The 20,056-nt window shown below is 47.8% G+C and overlaps 1 protein-coding gene across 3 annotated transcripts; it reads right to left on the bottom strand.

Moving 5' to 3' along the window:
- Nucleotides 1–268: 268 nt before the first annotated feature.
- Nucleotides 269–3,769, bottom strand: Foxa2 (forkhead box A2). Of its 3 annotated transcripts, XM_045156878.1 has the most exons (3): nt 3,693–3,769; nt 2,663–2,732; nt 269–1,651 (listed from the first exon to the last, which is right to left on the bottom strand). In XM_045156878.1, the coding sequence occupies exons 2-3, from the start codon at nt 2,729–2,731 to the stop codon at nt 344–346; spliced, it is 1,377 nt and encodes a 458-aa protein (XP_045012813.1). In that variant the 5' UTR covers nt 2,732; nt 3,693–3,769; the 3' UTR covers nt 269–343. The 3 variants fall into 3 exon arrangements, with proteins under 3 accessions (XP_045012813.1, XP_004668800.1, XP_045012814.1); XM_004668743.2 differs by lacking the exon at nt 3,693–3,769 and having other exon boundaries at nt 2,663–2,749; XM_045156879.1 differs by lacking the exons at nt 2,663–2,732; nt 3,693–3,769 and adding an exon at nt 1,920–1,948.
- Nucleotides 3,770–20,056: the final 16,287 nt, after the last annotated feature.

Below are 20,056 nucleotides of genomic sequence, written 5' to 3' on the forward strand. Positions count from 1 at the left end.
CATATTTTGCAGGTTTTTCAAGAAGCAGGAGTCTACATAGTAGGGGGAACCAAAGGCCTCTTTTCCTTTCCTTTTTTTTTAAAAAAAAAAAACTTTATATTTTCTCCATTTCCTATTTTGAATGACACATAACGGTGGCCCATCTATTTGGGAGGAAAAGTGATGTGATGCCGAGGAGAAGGGGGAGAGAACGCTCTCTCTCTCTCCATCCTGGAATTGTGATGGGTTCGTCCTTGCAACTCTCCAGTGCCCCTCTCCCCAGTCTCCCCAGTCTCCCCAGTCTCCCCTCTCTCGTCCTTACGCCGGGCGGCCACAGCTGGCTGGACCCGAGGCAGCTCGCTTCTTAAGAGGAGTTCATAATGGGCCGGGAGTACACCCCCTGGTAGTAGGAGGTGTCTGCGGCCAAGGGTGAGGCGTCCAGACTCGCTTTGTTCGTGACCGGGCCCATGGCCAAGCTGCCCGGCATGGGGGAACCGTAGCCGGGGTAATGCATGACCTGTTCATAGGCCTTAAGGTCCATTTTGTGGGGCTGGTGGTGATGGTGGCTGTGGTGGTGTTGTTGCTCCGAGGACATGAGGTTGTTGATGGAGAACGGGTGGTTGAAGGCGTAGTGGTGCTCGGGCTTCAGGTGGGCCTCGGGTGGCAGGCCCGGGTGGTGAGGCGGGCCCAGCAGATGGGCCGCCGCCTGCTGCTGCTGCTGCCCGGGCGAGGGCGCGGGCTCCGGGGGACTCAGCGCCGCGGCGGGCGTTCCCTTCAGCTCCCCCAGGCCGCCTCGCTTGTGCTCCTGGCACGGCGATGCGCTCGAGTGAGGCGATTCGGTGCCCGCCGGAGTCTCGGAGGCCGAGCCCGAGGCCTCCCCGAGCTGAGCCTGCGAGACCTGGGTGCCGCCCGCCGCTTTCTTGCCGCCTCCCCCGGGGCCCGCGGCTTCCTTGAGCGCCAGCTGCTTCTCGCACTTGAAGCGCTTCTGGCGGCGCAGGTAGCAGCCGTTCTCGAACATGTTGCCCGAGTCGGGATGCAGGGTCCAGAAGGAGCCCTTGCCGGGCTTGTCGGGCGAGCGCGGCACCTTGAGGAAGCAGTCGTTGAAGGAGAGCGAGTGGCGGATGGAGTTCTGCCAGCGCTGCTGGTTCTGCCGGTAGAAGGGGAAGAGATCCATGATCCACTGGTAGATCTCGCTCAGCGTCAGCATCTTGTTGGGGCTCTGCTGGATGGCCATGGTGATGAGCGAGATGTACGAGTAGGGCGGCTTGGCGTGGGTGTAGCTGCGCCGGTACGTCTTGGGGTCCCTCGCGCGACTCAGGCCCGCCTGCCCATACATGGGGCTCATCGAGTTCATATTGGCATAGGGGGCCAAGCCACCCATGGCCCCCGCCGCCTGTCCCCCGAGTGGGCTCAGGCTCGGACTCAGGTGTGGTCCCATACCTGCCACGCCAGCCGCCCCCGCCGAGCCGCCCATGCCCGCCATGGCGCCCGCGCCCGGGGACATGCCGGCCAGCGAGGGGCTCATGCCCGCGCCCACGTACGACGACATGTTCATGGAACCCGCGCTCATGTTGCCCGAGCCGCTGCCCATAGCGGCCGCCGACATGCTCATGTAGGTGTTCATGCTATTCATCCCCAAGCCGGCGTTCATGTTGCTCACCGACGAGTAACCCTGCGGACATAGGGGGGGGGGGGTGACAGGGTTAGCACCGGGCCGAGCGCGCCCCAGCCTCCCCGCGGGCCAGACTCAGTCCCAGCCTCCGGCAGGTATAGGGGAACCCTGTCCTCGCCTGGGTCCCAGTCTCTCAACATCTAACACGTTTTGCCCAAGGCAAGCCTTGATTTGTCCTTGGACAAGTGGCCAGCACACTGCATTTCTGGGCGTGTAGCCCGTGCCTCGGGCCTGTCAATTCTAGAACAGAGGTGCCCCGGAGAATCACCTAGGCAGGCGCCCCTGATGCATTCTTCCTGAGGGGTCTCCTCAAACTCCCCGGCTAGCATATTTGAGCCCGCGCCAAAGCCTGAAAATCTCGGTTTCCACCTCTAGTCGCCCCAAAAAGGCACCTTTGGGACATCACTGGGGAGCGCCCAAGTGGATACTGTCTCAGTCATACCTAGGCCGGGTCTTCCTACCCCGGGGAGACCCTCCGTAAAGACAGTGAAGCCCAGTGCCAGCGCGGTGTCCGCGCGCAATTGGGGGCATCGCGGGAAGGAACTGGGAAGGGACCTGCCAGCTTGGAGAGGGACTGCAGGCAGTCGGCTTTACAGCCACAAACTTTCTTTCTCTTTGTCCACTGTCTTGGACTCTTTGCACCTCAGTCCTCAACTCCTACCCACCTTCTCCTCTCCAGCTCCCCACCCCCTCGCCGGCCGACCTCCCACCCCTCCCTAGCCGCGCGCTGCCAAACATAACTCTGTTAGGATAGTGCGTGGCTCGGCCACGAAGAGGATTTGGAGGCGCCGCAAGTCAATATTTGATCACAAAGTTAATATTATCTCAAGGCTAACAGTGTGTCGTATAAAAAAGAGACCCATTTGAGTCGAAGGAGGGCGGAAAAGGCGGCTGTCCAGGAAGGCTAGGGGTGGGGGTGGGGTGGGGGCGGGTGCCGCGAGGGGAGCGTGCGGAGGCTGAGCGCTGGCGAGCGCGGCCGCCCCGCTTCTCCCGGCCCGGGCGAGCGCTTACCTCGGGCTCCGCGTAGTAGCTGCTCCAGTCGGACGGCTCGTGCCCTTCCATCTTCACGGCTCCCAGCATACTGGAAGCCGAGTGCATGGCGGTTTAAAATTTAACAGCCACAACAAACGACCAGCAATCAGCCCCCACCCCCACCCTCTTAAAAAAAAAAGTCAGCTAAGGCACTGTCCCCTCCCTCCCGCCCTCTCTCGCGCTCCCTCTCTCTCCCTCTCTCTCGCTCCCTGTCGCTTCCACTCCCTCTCTTGCGCGCGCGGCCGGCCGCGGGCGGTAGCAGGGAGTGGGCGGGATGGTGGCTGTCGTAGGAGGGGACCCAGGAGTGGAGGAGGCCCGGACTTGAGCCCCACCGTCGGGGAGCTCCCACGGCCGCCGCGATCGCGCTCCCGGGGCTGCCGGTGCAGGCTGACGCTGGCAGTGCCGAGCTGCCCGGAGGCGGCGGGAAGCTGGCGGAGCGGGGGCGGGCGGGGGGAGAGGAGGAGGAGGAGGAGGAGGGGGAGGAGGTGTGGACCGCGCGGCGGACAAGTGCTGCAGTGACGTGGGTGGCTGGTGATATAGCGCGGCGCGCTGGCGCGGGCCTCCAATCCCCAGACCCGGGGCAGCCCATTTGAATAATCAGCTCACACCTAGGTGAGAGGAAGCTGCGGCCGGCGCCCCGCACCTGCCCCTCCGCACCCGCACCCGCCCCGCACTCCCCAGGGTGGACGAGCCAGCAGGCCAGCGGGCGCCCTCGGGGAGCCCCTTTCTCTTAGGTCCGCAGGGAGTCTTCCATGGGCGGAGGGACTTGGAAACCGGCCACCCCCGCAGCGGCTCAGAGCTCCTGTCCCCGTCTGGTCCCATAGTGCTGGACCCCTATGCGCGCGCCAATCCGAGGGTGCGTCCGGCCTCCGTGTCCCGCAGAGCCCATTGAAGCCGCAGTTATTTATCCCGGGTTTCTCGCTCTCAGCGCATATTCACTGTCAAAACAACACGCAGGTAACAGCCAATTTGCAAAGCGCTGTCTTATTTAGAAAAACTGTGTACACACCTTTAACTCGCCTGCCGCTGCTCCGGAGCCCCTCCCTGATACAGTTAAGTCCCGGAGGGACCCCGGGAGGAGCGCGGGACGCGCGAGGTCCCGCAGCAGCCACTTCCTCCTCGGAGTCCTCCTCCGGAGACCCGCCAGGACGTCTGCCCGCACCGCCCGGCTAGCCGCATCCGGCGCTCGGGAGGCTTCGATTTGCCTCTGACATGCAGGCCTGTGCCTTTCAAGGTTACTTTTCATTTACAACCAATGTGCCCACGACATTTCGTAACTAAAATAAACAGGGCAGGGAGTGGGGGTGGGGCAGGAGGGGAGAGAGGAAAAAGGAGTCAGTAATGGGAAGTATGAAATGACTTCAGGAGGGTCTCTGTCCTCCCTGAGGTCCACAGGGGCTTTCTCATAAAATTATACTTCAACAACAACAACAACAACGCGCGCGCGCACACACACAAACACACACACACATATCTGCCTGCCTGGTGCTAAAGTCCCTCGCTTGCCCTGGATTAACTTTCAAGACCTCAGTAAGCCTAGATTTTGGAGTGGTGCGAAGTGTTTCAAACATGGAAGGTCTTCTTTGCTTGTGTTTGAAAAGCTGCCTGGGTCTTAGGGATTCGGCCCTGAATGCCACCTGTGGAGATGGAGAAAAATAGGAAATAGTGGTTCTCTAGCTTAGGTTCAAATGTCCAGAATTGGGGTGATGGGGTAACAGAAGATAGAGACAAAGTTGGCAGGTACAGAGGTGAGCGTTAAACAAGCACATGGGTAAGGGCCAGACTGCGGGGGGGGGGGGGGGCGGGTCAGTGGAGAGGAGCTGTAGACGTGTAGACGCAGGGCCTCTCTGGTCCACATCCTTTTGGACTGACCATACAGCTGCCCACTGCACCTTTTGGTGCTAAAGCAAGCAAATATTTTGGGTAATTTATAGGAAGAGATTAAATAAGACCTCTGAGCGAGTGTAGCGTGGGATCCCCCCACCCACCCACCCCACCTCACACCCTCAAAGCCAGCTTCTGTGTTTCCATTGAAGTCTGCATACCCAGAGCAGTAGGCCCAGTGATCCCAGAAGTGGGTGACAGGACTCTCACGCAATGAACGCGTGTGCAGCGGAGCGGGAGGGCCTAGGCCCCAGCATCTTCCCCAGAGCCCACCCTGAGGATGGGTGCAAGCAACATTAGCTCTCTCCAAGGACATGCAAAGAGGACTGCGCATGGAGTTCATAGAAACAGCTTTTTGTTTTTGTTTTTGTTTTTGTTTTTCGAGGTAAGGTCTCACTGTAGCTCAGGCTAACCTGGAACTCACAGTCTCAGGATGGCCTTGAACTCATGATGATCCTCCTATCTCTGCCTCCCCAGTGCTGGGATTAAAGGCGTGCGCCCCCACGCCCCACTTCTGTTTGTTTTTGTTTTTGTTTTTTTTTTTTCTCTCTCTCTTAACCTCGCTGCACAAAACAGGGCAGAAACACACAGACATACACACATTTCCCCCACCAAAGTCAACCCTCTTCTTTCCAAGGTGCTCCAAAACGCTAAAGCCTACGGGGGAGGGGGGAGCCCACGACAGAACAGACAGGCAGTTTTCTGGTGTGTATGGAGTTGAAACTCAAAAAACAGCAAAAGAGAGTGTGTGTGTGTGTGTGTGTGTGTGTGTGTGTGTTTGTGTACACGCGTGCGCGCAGGTGCATGCCCACTCTCCTTGAGATTTTGCTCTAGGTTGAAATTTGGCTCCCAAATTATTCCAAGTAAAAAATAACAGATTAGGCATTGGAAGAGGACGTTGGCGGAAGGGGGAAGCTTCTCTTCCAACCAGACCACCTACTAACACCCACCTTCACTTTGAGCTTTTGGTAAGCCGAGATCCGGAACACCAGGGAACATTAGACGCTGGCTTTCACAGTGGCGGGGCTCCCCCTATCGGCTGCGGGGACCTGGGGCCAATTCCAGTCCAGGATCCGCGCGCTCCTCAACCCAAAGCTCCAGCACCTGAGCATTTTCTTTAGGTCTCTGCGACACACCGCCCTCCGCCCGTCCTTCTGCCGTTTCGCACCCTTTGGAGACCCTCAAAAGTTTGTGCAAAGCCAAATTGGCCTCCAGCCCACTGGGGAAGCTCCGAGGAAGAGTCGGTTTCGTTGTCATTCCACTTGGAGCCTCCCCGTGCGCCTCGAAGGACGCGGAGCGCGGTGGGCGGCTTTCCTGCGGATCCACCCGCAGTGCCGCGAACCGAGCGCCGCAGCCGGCGCTTCGCCATCCTCTCCGCGCGCTCGCTGCTCACGCGCTCGCTCACAGGTCCTCTCCGGAGCTGTGATTTCTCAAGGTTTGTTCAGAATTCTGGCGCCGGAGCCAGAGTGCCTCTGTCCAGGAATAAGTTCGCGGGAGCTCGGCTGCACACTGATGTCTACCTTGCTCCTCATTATTCCTCACCTGGGGCCAAACCCCGCAGGCGCTCCTTTGCGTCATCCCTTCCCCTTTGTCCCTTCTTCTTCAGTCCCGCTTTGGGTCTACACTTCAGGACATCTTACAGACAACCACTGTGCTACTACAGTTTGTTTCTATTAGGGATGTTACCCTGGAGTCACGGGGTGTTTCTAACTTGAGCTCAAATCTTGGCCACCTTGGCTGGCTCTTGCCTTGGAGAGATAAGGGGGCCAGTGTCCCTTCTCCAGAAATGTCAATGAAACTAGCTGAAGGAGACAATTAAGAAGACTCAACTTCCCGAGCCGATAAAATACCAAAGGGGAAAAAGCCCTATTTCAGAGATTACTACTCTATTTCTAACACCCTTCACAGTCAAGATACAGGAAAGGCCATTCTCAGAATTTCTCAGCGTGCTAGACAGTACATAAAAGTCAGAATCAGGAAGAAAAGTTGGACAGATGTCTTGTGAAAGGAGACCTTTTACTTTCAAGTAAGCTTTTTTGGTTAGTGTTGATAGAAATCAGACATCGCACACATCCTGTAATTCACCCGGTGATATTTTCAGGTGAATCCTCAGTCACAATGAAGAAAAGATATATAGAAGGCCAGAGATTATAATCAAATTTCACTTTCTGTGGGTGGGTTATTTCTGAATTTTACTTAAAAAAATGAGACCCAGCAGGGCGTGGTGGCCAACGCCTTTAATCCCAACACTCAGGAGGCAGAAGTAGGAAGATCGCAGTGAGTTCGAGGCCACCCTGAGACTACATAGTGAATTCCAGGTCAGCCTGGGCTAGAGCGAGACCCTACCTCGAAAAACCAACAAGTAAAAAAGAGACCCTCAGAATTTATCTACTTGCCATTTGAGCACACACCCAAATACTCTCATGTTGATTTTCATATTTTTTGAGAGTCATTACACTCCTTTTATGGCAAGGAGCACAGAAAAGATAATTAGCCAAGAAGACTTTATTGAAGAGCATTTACATGATAGACTGGAGAAAGGATTTACTGGGATGGTCTGTGACAAAAAATACAGAAATGTGCCTACAAGGGGTGTGAGAGCAAGAGGTGACATTTTAATTTTAACAAACAGCATATGTGCATACAAAGTATTTCCTATGCAAGATCCCTGGAAAAAGAAGGGACACTGATAAATAATGATAAAATATCATAAGTGTGATGTTAATGGCCCTGACTGGGTCAGAGTGTAACTCAAAGAGCACCCAATGCTTAGTGTGAGCAAGGCTAGGTTCAATCTCTGGATCTCTGATTGTGTTTGGGTGCAGGATTATACCCTCAAGTTACATTTTTCCTCAGTATAGCTATAGCGTTTTTATATCATTATCATCCTACCGTTATCTTATCTTATGGTGTACTATGCCATCAAGGTATCAGTATGTTAAGAAAACTTTGGCAAAAGAATATATTCCCTCAGTTCCCATCCTGGAATAATCAGGGAAGCCATCAGTCGACCGTATTTTGAGCATTCAAAAACAAACCATTACTATTTTCCTTACTGGTTATCAGGAGATGGGATACGAGAGGAAAGAAATAAATGGGCATGGTAAACACAGAAATCACTTCCCAGCATGGCCCCACTGCAGAGGGCAGAGACACAACTGACTTTATGCTCTGGGGTGAGATTCAGGTGAATTTGGCATACAGACCTCAGTGTCTTACGCAGCATTTGCTTGCTGTTTGGTAGGCTGGGTTTTAGTTATAGAAGGTTTGTCTTTCATGAGCTGTCTTCGTGGTTGAGCAGAGCTCCCATCTGTAGTGCTTGGTACAGAAAACCAGTTCTGCCCATTTGAGTCCAGAGTTTGAAACTATTTCTGGAATATGCTTGACATCTTGGCCGCTATTCTTGTGTTTTTAGCACATTTCTGGTATGTGGGACTCTTATAACAGGTAATTAAAATAATAGGAAGCGATAAAAATAAAAATGACAACTTTTAGTTGCAATAATAACAGTAATGTGATGAGAATAGACTTTTTTTCCCCCCCTAAGAGGTGTTTAGAGTAGAAGCATCAGCGGCCCTGGGAGCTATTTCATTCATTTGCATGTTATTCTTGGGAGGAATTCTCAAGTATTTTGGCCAACAAGGTAAACAGCAAACTTCATAAAGGATAGGACTTTTCACAGACTATCTGAACAATCAGACTCCAGGGGAGGTTAAAAAAAAATATCTGTTACTTGGGTAGCTAATTTAGAAGAAATCTTTTTGATCTCAGCTACTAATTACTTACGTGGAAAAACAAATGACTTTCCAGTAGATATGAAACAATGAGGCATCTGAGGGGTGTGGAGAGCAAGACCTGATAGAGGTCAGTGAGTCCTGGGGGTTCAAGTCTGACACATGGGAGGCAGTTGTTAGCCTCTTGGTTTCTGTCTCAAAGCAATGTGGGGCTCTATGTAAATACAGAATAGCTGAGCACAACTTGTTCTAATGTTGCACAGTGGCCATGAATGGGAGTTTATATATTTTAACCCATTTGGCAAATACTGAATAAACACTCATTCTACTCCAGGTGGCTGAACACCAGAAGAACACCACCTGCTTACAGAGACTAATTCTCTTTCCTTCTTTACTTCCTCCCCTTTTCTCTTCAGTCACAAGTTCCAACCTCAGTTTGCAAGGCTCCTTCCACTCATGATCTAGGAATTTTCAAGTGGGAAAATCCCAATCTAAAAGGTTGTTCCACATTCCAGTATTCAAACTAGTCTATCATCTGGAAAAAAAAAAAAAAGTACTAATACCCAAGGTGATAGGTTCTGCCCATTTTGACCCATATCAACAGGAAAATCAAGGGATCCATCCTGTGTGGTTATGACACCAGCAGATCAGATCCGGTACAGCTTTGTTAGACGTCAAACACTCTTTTCTCCAACTCTATCCCACTACTTTCCATGCAACAGATGCTACATTCTGAGTTTTGGACCTACAGGTGTCTGTTGGGTTTTATTCAGTTTTGTGGTATAGCACCCAGAGCCTTGCACATGCTACAGAAGTGCTCCTCCACTGAGCATAACCCTAGCCTGGGATCCTGACTTCAGGGAGGGTGAGGGTGGAGGGAAGGCATTGCTACTGTATGATGCTGGCCTCTGGCTTCAGAAGGTTATCCTGTCTGACGCACAGTAGGCATGCAGCTCTGAGGAGCTTCTGCCTGTATTATCTGCATTCCTTCTATTAATCAGACTTTTCAAAATAATCCAAAAGAAAGATTGTGGATGCACCCACCCCATGACATCTTCAAATAGAAGGAACAGATTACACCAACAGGACCCCACTGAGAGAAGGCTAATTAACAAGGCCTGGGATAGCCATCCCCTTAAACTTTCATGTGCATAGGAATCCCCCAGAGAGCTTATTAAAATGCAGATTCTGATTCAGCAGGTAAATTTTGCATTCCTGACCAGCTTCCAAAGGCTGCAGATGCCACTCTCCACTGACCACAGGTGGTTACAGCCTTATGAGCCCACTTATCTCTCTCACAGCTCCGGCTAGCAGTCCCTCGCTGCAAGGGGAGATGAAGCTGGCTGAAATGAGACTGGAGGCCCCTCTTCAGCTTCTGCCAGTTCTCGGACTGAACTGTACACCTGCCCTCCCACCAGTCCAACTGCCCTTGCTGTCCTGTCATGCTCTGAGGTGTCCCTTGCCCACAGATTTCAGAAAAGCTCTAGCAGTGCCTGCAAAAGCAGAGCCCCCCATGGTGCATTGTTAGCTGGCCCACTCCACATCCTCCCTCCACCTGGGCGTGCTTTCCGGAGACAAGGACCTCCCTAGTTGCCCAGGGAGGGCGGAGGACTTGCAGCAATTATCAGCTTGAAAGGTGGTCATTTTTCAAGTATGGAAAAACAGAGGAAGCAAAGCTTGAGCTGTGACCGTATCAGCAAAAGTCCAGTGAAACCACTTTAATGTTTCTGCATATGCAGGAGAACCTTGCCATGTTCTGTGACCCAAAGGTCCTGGCTAAACCTTGATCTTCTCTCAAACATCTTCTGATTCTTTTTTTTTTTTTTTTTTTTTTTTACCCAAATAAACATTTAAAGAACAAAATGAAAAGCTCAAAAATAAGAGAAAGTGATCAGGTAAATTCTGTTTCTCAAGTTTCCAATGAGGTTTTCCTGTTCATCCTAGAAGGCCAGTGAATGTAAGAACTTTCTTTTATAAAATTTATAAATTTGATCCAATTTTGAGCCCATTCTGCTTGTTAGCCTATGAGAAAAGAGCATTAGCGGGATTCAGCTACCCTGAGACATTACAATGAACTTTCCTGTTAAATTTGGAATGCACACTGAATATTTTCCAACACATAAGCCAAAAGAACATTTAGGAATTGAAATTGCTCAGAGGTGAGAGGAGCTGAAAACTTCAGGCTGCTTTCTGCTCATTTAATCTGCAGTACACTTTCATTATTTGTGGTAAGACCATCTCTCCCTGTACGAGAATATAAAGGAAACATTTTTTTCTAAAAAGAGATCCTGGAGCCAGAGACATGGTTCCGTGGTGAAAGGCACTTGCTTGGAAGCCTGACAGGGTTCAGTTCCCCAGTACCCATGTAAAGCCAAATGCACAAAGTGCTCATGCATCTGCAGTTCATTTGCAGTGGAAAGGGGCCCGGCTATGCCCACTATCTCTCTCTCTCTCTCTCTGCTTGCAAATAAAAATATTTAGAAAGTTTCTTCTTTCCTTGTAAGAACTGCTAAAAGAAAAACATCTTTCCTGCTATGGGTAAATTCTTTTTTCTAATGTCTATATCTATATATTTCTTATTTTGTGTATATACATATATAATATATAGACATAGTAGATAGATAGATGGATGGAAAATTAGTATAAGTCACTTAGAAATTTAGACCAATGACTTTTCCTATTATGGGTTAATAAAGCCAGGAAGGAGGTAGTATTAAGCTATTTTCAGAATCCTGGGTGGAACTGGGCATGAAACACAAACTTTTTTCTCAGTTGTTCCTTTCATACCCAACTACTAACTCATGCAATAGAATGCTTCTGTCAGTCTGAAACACGGAACCATGTCACACTGACAGAGGCTAACTGGAAAGTTGCGGTGTAGAGGCCAGGTCATAGGGATCAGAGCAGTCTATATGAGTAAGTCCGCACCCTTCAAAATCTTGAGAGTTTAGCTGCCTGCATGTGATCATTCTTCCAAGTCTCCAAATCAGGTGCTAAGTAGATGCTAATGGTGAAGGATGTCTGACTGCGGAAGCTTAAAATCTCTGGTTGGACTCCCCAGGCCTCACAGCCAGGTGGAAATCAGAAGTACATGGCTTTATTTCTGCCTCTTGGTTTCCTTTCATTCTTTTCTTCCTTTGGGCCTGTTAAATTTAGAAATGTATGTTTCTTTCTTTATATTCATTATTCTCTACTCCTTACAAATGACTAGGCCACAGGAAAAAAGAAATGTGTATGTATGTGTGTGTGTGTGTGTGTGTGTGTATTTTCATCAGAAATGATTCACCCAGGCCTTTTACTCACATAAGCCAGGTCACATTGTGGAGGAGGAAATGAGGCAAGAGACACTGAGGAATTACCTTAGCTTACCTAGCACTTCACATCATGATTCAGGCCCTCTGACCCATAGTTTATAATTTTTTCCACCTCAAAATTATTTTTTTCACTCCTTCTAAACAGACATTACTTTCACGAGATGGACAAGTTATCAAAAGCCTGGGAGAGAAGAAAAGGTTCATAGGTAAAGTTAATAATAATAAAATAATAAAATATCTCACTTTCTCTCCCACCCTCTCTCATTGTTATATATGTGTCTTTTATCTACAATACTTCCAGAAGATGAACTCTGAAAGACTATGGTTAAATAAACAAGGACTCCAACTTTACCATGAAGTGTTGTATGCCACTGTAAAGTCATGGAAAAGATAACTATTTTATTTTATAGTATTTATTTTTGTGGTGTCATGGATGGAACCCAGTGCATTGTACATGCTATGAAAGTGCTCTACCATGGATTTACAGCCACACAATCTTTTTTATCATGAAGGGTTAAGTATTATTAAATTGATTTTTGCATACTAAACCTAATAATAAGTAAAACCATTAAAAATAATAAACCCGGGCTGGAGAGCTGGATTAGCTATTAAGGTGCTTATCTACAATGCCTAATAACCAGGGATCAATTTCCCAGTACCCAGGTAAAGCCAGATGCACAAAATGGTGCATAGATCTGGAGTGATTGGAGGTCCTGGTACATCCATTTTCCCTGTCTCTCTTCTCTATGCTTGCAAATAAATAAATAATATTTTTAAATTAATAATAAACCTATCACTGCATAGGAAAGATTTGAAGTTTATGTGCCAAATTGTCAGCAATAACACCCCTAGAGGTTGAGACTTAGGAAGAATGGGAGAGGGTTCCCACTATTTATTTTATGTCTGCCTTGATTTTTATAATTACTTCTTCTTTTTCAGGCTAAGCAATTTTAAACAAACAAACATGGAGAAGGGTGGCCATTGCCCCTGGAGAACTGCTATGCTACACACATTTATTTCTGGTTTCTATTCATTGTAACATGCCCCTTTCTGCATCTTGCTTTAAGGAAAAGTGAACAAGTCCCCTCCCTGGAGGAACATAGTTTCTATTTGTAGGAAGAGAAATCAGGAACACCCACAGGCTGGGAGAAGTAAGGTAGGAAAATGAAACCACTAAGACTTAATAAATCTGACCTAATTTTAAGAAGAAAAAGCTAGATGCCACAGGCCAACCTAAAGCCCTTCCATTGCCTTGGCTCTTAATTGCATATGGTCCTCAGGAAGGGCAAGGATTGAAATGCAGGCTCTATGTGGTTTTACTTAATTAATATTTATGGCTGCAGAAGAAAATTAAATAAGGCAAATGGTGTAATTTTAAACAGCCTGTGGTCATGGACAGTAGGGCTGAACACATTCAGAAGTAAGCAATGCCAGGCTCTTCCAGTGTGGGATTATAGGTCTCCTCATTTCTTCTTTCCAATTTTTTTCATGCTAGGTGAGACCTCCAATGATGATAGTTTGGAAGGCTACAGGAACTTTTATCACCAATCATGATTTCTTTGCCTTTGTAATTAAGTATATGAAGGAAGATTTTTCTTTCCCCTTCCACCCTCAGCAGAAGGTATAGGAGCAAGGGCTACTTACAGGTGTCAGTGCTGGAACCATCTGTGATAGCCTTGTTGACTGTTTTCAGGACATGTGTATGCATATGATGATTTTTGGCATGGTTTTATGGTCTGCACTTTCCCTCTTGGGAACAAAGAGTCAGTGAGATAGACTGAGAACTCTAGACCGTATGGTTGATTCAACTTATGTGTGTTAACAAATGCTGGATGAATGAATGGATGGGTGGGTGGAAGAAACAGAGGGCAGATCCTAGTATAACTAAGATGAAAAAACTCATATTTTACTTGTGGACACCAGAACTCGTGAGATAAAATCAGATTACAACAAATCTTATGCCACTGATTTTCAAATTTCTATGGATGGCCCAGTCATCTGTGCTGGAAATTTACTTCATTAAAATGATTAAGTATGAGAAGGAGAAAGAGTATAATAGATGATCTCCATGCATCTTGCATAAGAAAGATAGTAGTTTTGGACCATCTGTTTCTATTATAAATGTGCATTTATCTGCATCAAAATATATTCCTAGTGTGGTTCTAATCCCCAAATCCCAAGAGATATAGGTGGAGGGAGACTGAAGTGCTCATTAGCTTTCCTGACAAGGAGGCTTCAGCTCTTTCACCTGTAAACCAGGAATCCTGGAAGAAGTCACCTTTGGGCCTGGTGACATTGCAGTGAGCCTCATAATGACAGCTCAGCCTACTGTCTGGCATGTGGAGAACACAGGTCAATGTGACTTTCTCTTTCCAGTATGAGATCACAACAGTCAGCAGAGAGCTACAGTACTCTAGACTTTGCAGTTTATTTTCTCAATTGGGAACCAAAACAATAAACAACTCCATTTGCTCAAATTGTTACCACACATCTGAAAAGCTTCTCTTCTTTGTGAAGGATATAGTGCGTATGTTGAGCTCTGGGCCAGAAAAGGTCCAGAATTTGCAAACATGACCTCTCCACTTGTCATTTCTCTCAACCAAAAGCTAGACCTGGTCTTCAATTACATTGCTTTCCTTCCCTTTGAAGGTTAAATCCACCATGTCATTTTTTTTTCTTATTTCCATTATCTTGCAACCCCTCCATTTCCACTTTCTCTTCCTAAATTCTTTGTCATATTCTAGATCCCAACCCCATCCTTCCTGATGTCACTGGGTCTTGGAAGCCCGAGCTTTTGAATATTTTTTACAACTTCTCTGCATTTTCCCTACTCTCCCTTTGGGAAAATAACTTCCAATCAAGCAATGTTGTCCAGAGGACCTGAGTCTGCTTCCTTCCTCCATCATTTGGAAACACCTTCAGCTGCCAGAGCCAGAGCCACAACCACTCTTTCCCATACCCACTGCTTCACTAGCCTGACGGCTAAAACCCTTGGTTAAAAACTTTACCAGGATTCATCCATTAGATACTTAGGAGGCTTACACAGGAGCATGGCTAGCTTGAGGCCAGCCTGGGCTAAATAGCAAGACTCTATTCCAGTAAAAAGTAAATAATAATAATAATAATAAGGAGGGCTAGAGGGATGGCTTAGCAGTTAAGGCACCAGCATGCAAAACCTAAGAACCCAGGTTTGATTCCCCAGGACCCACATAAGTCAGATGCACAAGGTGGCACAGGCTTCTGGAGTTTGTTTGCAGTAGCTGAAGGCCCTGGCACTCCCATTCTTTCTCTATATACTTCTTTCTCTCTCTTAAATAAATAAATAAATAATTTTTAACAAAAAAAATAAGGAGGGACTGGAGAGATGGCTTGGTGGTTAAGTTGCTTGTCTGCAAAGCATAAGAACCCATGTTCAGCTCTCCATACTCCATGTAAGCCAGATGTACAAGGTGACACAAGTGTGCGACGTCACACATGCATGCAAGGTGTTGCAGACATCTGGAATCCGATTGCTGTGGCTGGAGGCCCTAGTGCACCAATTTCTCTCTCTCTCATAAAAAAGGGAGAACATTAACCTCCTGTTAAATTATAATCTGTCCACTTGGTCTATCTGGAATAACCCTTACACTGACCAATGAAGGCAGCTGCTCCACAAAAGCTGGACACATTGTTCTTCGTGGTGGAAACACCTCCCATTTCTCAAGGGGGTTGGTTAGTTCTTGAGCATAAGTAAAATTTGCTGGGATCAGCAGGTCTGCAACACAACATAGCCTCATTCTGCCCATCTTTTCCTTGGGATACTTGAGCACACTGAGAGCCTTTCTCTCTCCTTCCTTCCTTTCTCTCTCTCTCTCTTTCTTTCTTGCTTGCTTCCTAGCAGGGTCTCACTCTATAACAGGCTGGCCTGGAACTCATGGTGATTCTCCTACCTCAGCCTCTTGAGTGTTGGGATCAAAGGCAGGTACCACCACGCTCAGCCACATAACATTTTTCAGCTTTCCTTTCCACACAAAAGTATGTCTTGGGAATCTTCCCAGGTACACACATATAGCATGATCTTGTATTTTAAATTGCACTACAATGAGCATAGGCCATAGTTATGTAGTTAATTAGCATCTCAGTCAAGGACTCAGGAGATGAGCCTAAGGGGAGGAGCCATGAGCCTGTGATTTACTGAAATGGTATTCTAGCCACCAGCATGGGGAAGTTGAGGAGTGGGGAGACAGAGCAGGCATACAAGATGCCACCTTGTGTAAAACCTCACAGAGAGGAGCTCAGACTGTTTTCAAAGTGGCTATTGGAGGGCAGGTGAAGCTCAGCCCTACATCCATCATCCATTAAGATCCTTCTGGGTCCAGAAAACTCATACATCCCAAATAGGTAGAGCTTCCTGTGTGAGTATACCAAAGGCAGTCTCTGATGAAGCACACAGGCAAATTTGCCAAAAGTCCACACCAAATGGTCCTTATGCTTTTCTACTCTGGCCCCAGTCATCTCAGTTATCTTGGCTTCCATTTAAAGGTGTATGTGTCCATTTTTCTGAAGCAACTCAGCCCACATTCACTGGATCAACACAGAATTGCCATGTGTCCCATGGACTCAAAGCTCATGGGCACCATGAGTGTCTTCAAGGAGGTGACAGGGCTGGGAATGGGCCAGAAAGGAAAGTAAGCACCCAGTGTCAGATTAGGGCAGCAGGGTCAGGCATCCTGTTTCTGGGCTGGGATGGTTAGGCATCACTTGCCTGTGGGCTGATATGAAAGCCAGACTCTGAAGGAAGGGAAAGGGCTTGGCAGGTTGAAAGGGACCCAGAGCTCCTCTTGTGGAGGTAAATGTCTGCACAAAAGCATAAAGGCAACCGAACAGCATATGCTAGGAAAGGCGCTTCCTGGCAATGGTGCTCCACTTGTGGAAGACAAGAGAGGAAGAGCCTGACTTTCGTTCCTCCTCTGGGGTACAGAAGCTTCAGGAAGAAGACGTCAACCCAGGATGGGTGGAGGGAAGTGAAATTGTCCCTAAATTGCTCAGGTGGACATTGAAGAGTGACTGTTTTGTTGCTGGGAGTGCCGACCACAAGCGATCCTCAGCTGTCAGCCCTTGAAGAGTCACTTCAGCTGTAGGGAACTTCCCCCCACCACCCTGAGATCCTGTCCTTTCCTAGGTGGCTCACATCCAATTCTGGAGGGTGAGTTTGTAGAGGAGTCTTCCATTGCCAGCAGCCCAGCTCAGACAAGTCTATTTAATGCGCTCAACTAAACTCCAACTTAGAGGCCGATGCAAAGAGCCCTGCAGGGACACCATGCAGGAGGCTACAGTTAATGCAAGCAGAAATGGAAAAGGTATGCATAGAACAATTCTCCCAGATTTCCACCACACAGCAATAGAGGAGAACCAATTCTAGAAGAAATTGGCCTCTATAGTAGGTCATACCTTTAAGGTTGTCTCAAGAAAATTCCGAGCCATCAGAGTCATGAAAACATCCAGTGAAATGCAAATATGGAAGTGAGGGTCAAAGATCTGTGTTAGGTTTCTTTCTAGAGTAGATCATGACACAAGGATTTGATTGTATGCAGGGTATTTGGTCCAGGAAAGACTGAAAGGCAAGTAAGAATGTGAGGCAAAAATGTCATGGCATCAAGCAGAAGATCGCTGTGGGCCCTTGAGGCTAAATCCTGCATGCTCCTGAATTGTCCCTACCATAGGACAGGTGTTGGGGTCATGATTAACCCATTTCTATGGTCTTTGGTTGACAGCTGTTGCTAAGCTTTTAGGTACTCCCATTGCTAAAGGTAGGGTGAGAGCTGCTGCAGAAAACACCCTGGAACATGGAGACATAGATACTGGCATATGGAAGTCTAAATTCTAGTGTGTCCATTTTATGGAAAGGGCTTGTAAGCCTAGACTCTTAGTGATAAAACCAAGGATAATGGTAAACATCTTTGAATTATTGTAAGGTTTAAATGTGTCTTTGCTTTGGTTCTTGAATAATATCTTCATGGATAGCTGATAAATAGTGGAGAAACAAGGAGTTATAGAATAATATTAATAACACAGGCCCTGGCCTCCCAAACTGCATTCTTCGGTGTGGGAGGGTCATCAATCCCCTCCAAGATGGAATTAGTGTTCAGTATTTTAATTTTCAGATACATGGTTCTTGCATCACCTGCAGGCACCAAAAGTTATATCTGCCAGCTGCCTCTGGACCTATTCCATGAGCTTCTCAGAAAGATGCCTCTGAATTCAGAAACGTTACTTCCTCCTGTGTCAGCAGCATGCAATAGTGAAGTCAGCACCACCTGCAGTGTCAGCAATAGGAAGCTGTTTGGAGAGCATCCATTCCCAGAAGCATCACAGAAATGCTTCTGAGCCCAAGTCCCCTTCACTACTTGAAGGAAACGAGATAGAGAAGCCTAGCCTGAGTAGAAACCTTCTTGCACTATGCATTTCCAGTGATCAATGGAGAGAGAGAGGGGGCTGAAGGACTGAGCAGTGGTGAAATTTGCTCCTATCAAGTAAATGATAAGTGACTGTGGCTCACCTGTAGTTAGTAGGAGATCCTGATCAAACCCCCGTACTAAACCCTTGCTCTCTAGTAGCTCCTTCAACACTGCAGCCAGAAAGAACAGCATGCTTGAGGTCACAGATCACAGAGAAAGTCCACCCTAAACACTTCTGTGCAAAATCCCCCCACTGCGTTGCTTCCCATCATGTGTGAGAAGAGACACCCGCCTTTTCAGGGCCATTTCTACAGAGTTCTGATGGAATTTCTCCTGTCCTTGTAAGAACTCTCACTCCACAGTCTCAGATTTACTTTTAACCAAATGCCTTTGATTAGATCCCCATGGGGTTAATGAGACCTTCAATCACCCACAAGACCCTTCAGAATCTATCTGGAAATTCTGCTTTCTCTTTATTTATTTATTTTTATCACTACCCCATTAGCCTTTTCTGTAATTGAGTTTTATGTCCCAGGCATAAATCACTTTAATTTTCAAAACGTCAATGGTATCTGATGGGCTGTTTCCTATTTCCTAAGTTCATTTAAGACAGTGTTACATAAGTGGAGTCTTAATTTTGTCCTTTGGCTGAAAACAAAACAAAACAAAAAAAAACCCACATACACACAACTTGAGATGTTTCAGACTTTATGATCAAGGCATATAAAGAGAAGGCTGAGCCTTTGATTGGTATTCTATTCCATCCCAGTACAGCAGTGCTGAAGGGATTTACATGTTTAAAGGAGCATTCAGAACAACCCACATAATGAATTCTCCAGGGGCCTATGCAAGGAAATTGCTATTCATTCTGAATCATTGAGGTCTGCGTGAAGGGTTGCGTTCACAGAGAACACTGGTTGGACACCAGGGCCCAGCAGCAGCCGGTCAAAATGTGGCGTCAGAGAAAGCCCTCTACCTTGTCTGGGCCTGGGAAGCCACACCGGGGTGGGAAGAGTGCCTGAGAGGCTGGATCAACAAGTGGACATGTGAGTGCATGCAGTTGTTGGGAGGTGGGTCCTGGCATTGCTTTCTTCTTTAAAACAATCGATCAAATAAAGTCCTCATTTCTAATGATTAGAGATCCAAAGTTATATAATCCCCAGTTTTATATAGGTAATCACATGGGTCATCATCATTTTTCATGAGAAAAACTGTGCTGGAAAGAGGATTGGGATGGGAACTTATGGGTGCCTGGTTGGTATCAAGTTCTATTTTAAAAAGTTACACGGGTCAGTCATGATAGTGCAGGCCTTTAATCCCAGCAATTGGGAGACAGGTCGGAGGATCATTGTGAGTTCAAGGCCATCCTGAAACTATGTAGTGAATTCCAGCTCAGCCTGTGCTAGAGGGAGACCCTACCTCCATAGTTTGCTAAGCCTGAAGCACATTCCATGTGCCTGAAATAGCTGCAGTTGAGTTTATTTGGAATTTTACAAAAAAGGGGCTGGAGAGATGGCTCAGTGGTTAAGGCGCTAGCCTACAAAGCCTAATGACCTGGGTTTGATTCCCCAGTACCTACATAAACTAGGTGCACAAAGTGGTGTGAATGTGTCTGGAGTTTATTTTCAGCTTATGGCTGGAGGCCCCCATGTGCCCTTTCTCTCTCTCTCTCTCTCTCTCCTCTCTGTTTCTCTGTTTGAAAATAAATAAATAAGATATGCAAAAAAAATACAAGAAAGCGTGAAGGCACATTAGTACTTTATGTTGAGCCACAGTCTCTCAAAAGTTGTGTGAGCAGGACTTAGGAGTGCACAGGGCTGGGAGAAGCCTCAGCTTTTCTTTAGTCTTACTCATCAGCATTGCCTTTCCTCCTGCATCTGTGTCAACAGGGGGGCAGGACCTTCTCTAGTGGTTACAACCTTTGATGTGTGGGGAGCTTTGCCTCTCTATCCCCAAGGCTCCTTCATCAGCCCCCTGCTAGGCAGCCTTTTCTCTTAGGGTCTA

The sequence above is a fragment of the Jaculus jaculus genome, chromosome 8 (genome assembly GCF_020740685.1).
Source record: "Jaculus jaculus isolate mJacJac1 chromosome 8, mJacJac1.mat.Y.cur, whole genome shotgun sequence".
NCBI classification, from domain to species: Eukaryota; Metazoa; Chordata; class Mammalia; order Rodentia; family Dipodidae; genus Jaculus; species Jaculus jaculus.